Source organism: Limulus polyphemus, unplaced genomic scaffold (assembly GCF_000517525.1).
Source record: "Limulus polyphemus unplaced genomic scaffold, Limulus_polyphemus-2.1.2 Scaffold627, whole genome shotgun sequence".
Taxonomy (NCBI): Eukaryota; Metazoa; Arthropoda; class Merostomata; order Xiphosura; family Limulidae; genus Limulus; species Limulus polyphemus.
The window spans coordinates 336279-342941 of record NW_013666237.1 but is presented as its reverse complement, the minus strand read 5'-3'; the positions used below and the strand labels follow the sequence as shown (position 1 = coordinate 342941).

At 32.9% G+C, this 6663-nt stretch overlaps 1 protein-coding gene across 1 annotated transcript in view; it reads left to right on the top strand.

The window, feature by feature from the left end:
* LOC106459556 (BDNF/NT-3 growth factors receptor-like) overlaps positions 1 to 4418 on the top strand; it is a 60364-nt gene extending 55946 nt beyond the window's left edge. Inside the window, exons 14-15 of the mRNA XM_022386064.1 lie at positions 374 to 532; positions 2454 to 4418. Coding sequence (XP_022241772.1) covers positions 374 to 532; positions 2454 to 2639 — 345 coding nt within the window. The 3' untranslated portion in view covers positions 2640 to 4418. The remainder of the gene's footprint in view (positions 1 to 373; positions 533 to 2453) is intronic.
* Positions 4419 to 6663: the final 2245 nt, after the last annotated feature.

Genomic DNA, 6663 nt, shown 5'->3' with positions numbered 1-6663 from the left:
TTGGGGGGATGCGGATTCGAACCCGCGACCCTCAGATTGTGAGTCGAGCGCCTTATCCACCTGGCCATGCCGGGCCTACATTGCATCATCATCATAATAATAATACTTTTTAGCAAAGGATTCTTTACTGTGTCTATACGGGTTTCCAGTAAGAATAATATAATAACATTTCAACGTATACTTTGTATGTCACACGCTATTGCCGATGACACCTTTCACTCTTATTCGTACTTACGTCTTTTAGCATATCTTAATCATGTGTTCCTTATGATTTTTTTTATTTTGCATATAAAACAATGATGTGAATTTCCTTTTGTTTAGTTAGTTTTGTTTGATATTTTTTACACACTGTATTTTCAACTTCTTCTGTCAGGTAGGGAAAAACACCATGTTACCAATCCGGTGGATGCCTCCAGAGAGTATACTGCACCGGAAATTCACTGCAGAATCGGACATCTGGAGCTTTGGAGTACTTCTATGGGAAGTTTTTACTTATGGACGACAACCCTGGTATGAACTCTCCAACCATGAGGTTAGTTTTACTATAACTCCTCAATCTCTTTTGTGATGACAAATATATAACCTGATTTTATACCAAAGGATTTGATTTACTTCTCTCTTTTTTCAATAGATTTGCGTTTGTTTTCCCTGTGCTCGTGAAAATCTGGTTTGTAAAAACCGTAAAAAGATAAAATTGTTAATTATGTGAAATGTCAACACATTTCTTTCAGAAACACAAACCAACTATTATCTACAATTTGTTAAAGCAGGGAGAAAAGAAAATCGTATTTTTGAACCAAATTCTATTTCTTCGTATGTTTCACATAAAATGTGGATATAATCTGCTAAAAAAAGTTAACAAAGATAAACAGACGACAGTCTCTGGAATATAATTATTATAGTATATTACTATATTGTGAACAGTCTGGTTTGTTCCTTACAACAGTTATATGGAGGTTGAGTACGTAATATTAAAACGATTTTGAAGCTTATCATATCGGTACAATCAATGTCACCAAGTCTGGTTAAGTTATATATGACGACCGTCCATTTTGACAATAGCTCTGCACCATAGTTTACATTGCAAAAGTCTCCATCGTACATCCGTCATGTTCAAAGAGCAGTACTCCTCCCTAATTACTTCCGTAATCCATTAATGTAAAGGGACGACGGTTTCCCAGCGCTCGTTTCAACAGTCCAATTGCACCAACGTTCATAAGAGCTGCATCCGGCGACTTACCGGTAGGTTGTATGGAATAGCATGAATAACTGTTTCATTTTATAGTTGCTTGGAGTATGTAACGGCTGAGCAGATATGTAATGGAAGTAACTTGTGTCACTATTTTAGACGGAAATCCTTCTTGATTATGTTGTGTACCATTCTTTGGTTTGTGGAGTCTCCGCAGTTACAAGACGCAGCATATTGCCTGCCACGTTGAAGCACCTTTCGTTGCAGATTTCTTTCTGAATGATCTTAGAGCCTCAATTTGATACACATTCGTGATCCCAGTATTCGTTGCCCAAGAGTTAGCGTTGGGTTTTGCAGTCCAGCATATTTGCAGCATATTGCCTGCCACGTTGAAGCACCTTTCGTTGCAGATTTCTTTCTGGATGATCTTAGAGCCTCAATTTGATACACATTCGTGATCCCAGTATTCGTTGTCCAAGAGTTAGCGTTGGGTTTTGCAGTCCATTTGCTCTCCCTCTGGTGGGCAGTTCAAAATTAGGGACGGCGGCAGATAGCCTTATTCTTTCCATAAACAAACAAACAAACAAAATCCATGATTACTTTTTAAGTATAATATGCTTTACGAAATGTTAATATATAAAACTTTAAAGATTTTATATTTTGTAAAGTTATCTATTGGTTTTAAAGCATATATATTTGTTTTTAAGTGTTGTTGATAATAATTTCACATATTTCTATTATAGTAATTTCATTTGCTCTTAAAATATATTTCAAGTTGTTATTTTCCTATTTTCTAGATTTTAACATTTAAAAGCAGCAAACTAGTTGAAAAGTAGCAACTAAAGATACGAAATTAGTTAGAGTTAAAGGAAAATATTGTAGTTTTACATTTTATTCTTTGGCATTCTTCTTGAATTGAACTTTTAAAGTTGTATATATATTTCATAAATATATGTATATATTTGAAATAAGAAATTCCGGTTGGATTTTCATTTTACAATGACGATTATGTCATACTAAAACTAATCTGAAAGCTACTGGCTAGCCAGTGGAATCGTAATTTTTTGATGCGAGAATGTCGAAGAGGACGTTATATTCGGTAAAATTTTCCACACATTAAACAATTTACATTTCTTCAGGATGATTACATCTTTGTCCTAGAAACAGACGTATTGTTTCGTGATGATTACATCTTTGTCCTAGAAACAGACGTATTGTTTTGTGATTAGATATTTTAAGCAATGCTTTTTGACTATCAATTCAGGTAGTCCAGCATGTGACCACCGGACGCCGACTCGCCAAGCCTAGCGCATGTCCGCAAGAGGTCTATCATTTGATGCTGGGATGTTGGGCTCACCAACCGGAGGAGAGATTACAGATGAATGCTATCCACAAACACCTATCACTTGTAATAAATAATGAATCGGAATACTTAGAAGTCATCGAGTAGAGTATTGGAAGCTAAATGTGGCTTTGAAACTACTGTCAATGCTCAAGCAAATATCTTATATATTCTCTCCGATGATAAAACATTTTTAATTTGGTTATTTAAACTTTCAACAATTCATTTGATTTAAAAACACTTATTATTTTCGAACCGTTACCACCTTATAGAAAACTTATCTCTCAGTCTGATTTTTTTAATTTTTTTATCTGGCTAAATCTTTACTTATGGTAATAATTTTTATTTACTAAAGGACCATGTACCCACTCAAGCAGTACTCGGACACAGAGAGAAAAAAAGAACTTTATAAAAAATTAACTGATTATTAGTCATTGCTTTATCTTTTCGTGTAAGAATGTTTTCTTAGATCTTTGGAGCAAAATATAAATATATTATTACGGATTTGTAAACCTTTGTGCAATATTACAGGTAATATTACTTTTTTAACAAAGACCATGAGCATAGAAAATATAATAAATATGCTTTAAACTGTTCACTAAAACTGAGTTTAACTGCGTTAAGCGAATAATTCTTAAAACAAATCGGCATCAATATTAATTACCCCCAAACTGTTAATTAATATTTCTATTTACAATTCAATGATATTTATTTGGTGAATAAATACTAAAGTTTTTTCGGAATTGTACCTTGCTTACTAATGAAAAACAAATATTCCAAAACATTTAAGAAAACTAGTAATTATTTGACGTCCAGAAAAAAAAAATTCAACGTAATCTTCCTAGTGTCATTCATTTTACCTATCATAAGATACGTTACCTGCAGCCCCCAGTGGCACAGCGGTATGTCTGCAGATTTACAACTCTAGAATTCGGGTTTTGATACCTGTGGTGGGAGGTGAAAGGCTATCTCATGAATATACCAATCAATCTCTTCCATTATTCTCATTAGTTCTATAGCTACCACAAGGGGGGGGGGAGGTACAAAAACGTATACCAGTGTTCAACGACCCTGAAAACGTACTCTTAGATTGCCATCATATCTGGATGACCTTTTGAGTGGATTGTAGGAGGCACTTTGAGACCGCTTGCCAAATTTGATCCTAGTAACTCTTAAAACTGTGGAGTTTCCCGACAAAAATTCCCAAACACACACACAATGCAAATTAACGTGGGATTCCAAACTGAATATCTCTTCTTAACCATTTATACGTCCTTTTTTTTAGTTAAGTTTAAATATCTGTTATAAAAAACAGTGCATTTCAGTTCATTTTGAGCAGTGAACGTAGCGAAGTACAGATTTTAATATTGATACAAATATCAAAGATAAATAATAAGATACTATTATTTAACATGAAAAGAACATTAAAAACGGTTGTTAAGTATCCATACCCATTTTAAAAAGGAGAATGCTCAATATAGCTATAACAGTCTCTCTAAGACAGTTGTAGGCCTAAAATTAATGGTCATAGATAAAATACATTTTATTTTGTATCTATATTTTGAAGCCTGGAATGAACATCAAGTTTTCAGCTTTGTAGCTTAGGGCTTCTAAAAGTGCTTCATAAGTGCATGCGAATTTAAAAAAAAGTAAGAAAGAATATTGAAAGTCATTTCTATGGATACTGAATGTTGTTAGTTTTCAGAACTATATATGTTTGCGATATAAAACAAAATCTACTCTTCCGGCCTGTAGCTATATGTGTGCATGTTGCTGATGGGTTGTGCCTCTTATGACGCCAGAAATATTCAGCCAATGTTGTTACTTTTTGTCTTCTAAATATGCTGCTTGAAAACAATGTTGTAAAAATTTAGAACTAAAAATAACCGTATTATATTTGTGAAATACGTAATATATATATATATATCCGTATATGTACGTGAATATAATTTGTTGAAATTGAGTATATAGCTTGTACAAGAAGTTTGGTGATTTTGACGTCATCGAGTATCGAGATGGCTTTAGTCACACATACAAACAACAAAATCTTGTTAAAGTTTTTGTTAAAGAACTTTATCTGTTGTATATGTTGTGTTTTGAAATTTGTACTAAACATGCTTGTGTAACTTTACTGAATAAATATTCTTCGTAATAAATGTCTGAACTGAGTTTGAATACAAAATCACAAAAGAACGAGAAGTGTAAAAGACTAGAAATCAACAAGGTGTTTATTTGCCTTCGTTTCTAAAACTGTGTTGAAAATATGTTTGTCTAGTTCTAAGAATATTACTATAACTATCGAAACGTTGGTATCAGCAGTGTTTGTCTCATTTACAGAAGAATTTATTTCACTCTATAAAATAAGCGTATAAACATTATCATTAGATACAGCATTTTTGGTTTGGTTGTTGTTAAACGCAAAGCTACACAATGGGCTATCTGTGTTTTGCTTACCACGGGTATCAAAGCCCGATTTTTAGCGTCGAAAGCCTGCTGACTTACCGCTTAGTCATTTGGTTAACATTTTCGAAAAAAACTGTCAAGCTGACGTTTCGAAAAGTATCCTTTACGATATAGTCACTGTAAGGAACGTAATATCACGATATCTGCAAAAATGAAATGAATATTCGATGCAGTTACAACGTCAGAATGATGCCATTTAGAGTTTCCTATTTGTTGTATAAACAAAAATTAAATTACAGTGATATGCTCTGATGGGACTTGTTTACCTATACGAAAACAGGCGACAATCTTACAAGTACATTTTTGTTGTAAAACTTCGGAATCCAAATTGTATATAGTGAAAAAAATATAGCTTGAATGTTTAACATGCATCATTAATGCACCAACCGGTTTTTAAGCATTTTAATACATGGTTTATTCAATCTGAATCAAAATAAACACGTATTCTGTTCTAAATGTGTTGTATCATAAAGTACAGTAGAAAGACGTTTTTGATCATGCAAGTTTTACTAAATTTCTCTTAAATCTAGCTCAGAGTAACAAAAACGATCTTATAAACCTTGATCAACCGCTAGTGTAATAGATGTCACGACAGAAGGAGGTTATCTAATAAGTAAAGCTATTATTTAATCTTCAAAAGTTTCATTAGTGATAAAACTCATAGAACATGTTAAATTAAAAATTGAAATACAGAGTTTTTGAAATTTCCAATTTTATTGAAATTTGTAAAAAGTGCAATGCTGGAAAATAATCCTCAGGTTTCGCTTTTCAGTTTACTTGCATAAACCGATTTTGAATGATGAAGTTTGCTTTTTATCTTCATCAGATATAAAATATTAAAAACTCAACAACCATCCATTATCATTATCATTATTTTGCAGAAAGATTAGCCCCCTGAGGTTAAGCGAGAATATAGAAAATTTATAACACTAAAATTCAGAGTTCGATCCTACTGTTGGCACAGTACAGGTATCCATTGTGCAGTTTGTGCTTAAGCGAGCAGAAAGATTAACATGAATTGTAAAATACATGACTGTGTTTTTGTACGACTTATAAATTATCTTTTCGTCCTTTGTTTAATTTTTTTTTGAATTTGTTCAAGAGGTCGCTAAATGTTAGAGATGTAAGGAAACAATAAGTAGAGCTTCAACTTATTCAAGAAGTAATTGGTGTAGTTGGAAATCAGTGATCTGAACGCATATCTATGATTAGCGTATCACTGTATGACTTTCGTTTTACAAGATTTACCTAACTGTATTCTCGCAATAACATACGTGAATGTAGGTAATGAGAATTTGGGATTATCTGTTTCCCAAAGTTTGATTAGATTTATAACATTAGCTGTTAAATTAAATTAAAGTCATACATTTAAGTATCCGACTTACCGAACCGGTTCAAACACAAACAAAAGATTCTCAGTTAAAGCAAGCCTGACGAAGGTAATAGCTTTTCTTTTCTCCCAGAGCAGTCAGTTTCATACCCGAGGAAAGCATATTTTATACGTCTCTAATAAACTCTAATAATAACAACTTTACTGGAACACAATGTTTCATGTACTACTTACAAGAAATGAGTTGTATTTAAATTTAAGAAACCATGAACACGTTTAAACAAGAGGAAATTCTCAATAGCGGCGGCACTTGAAATTATTTTAGGCAGGATTAGAGTA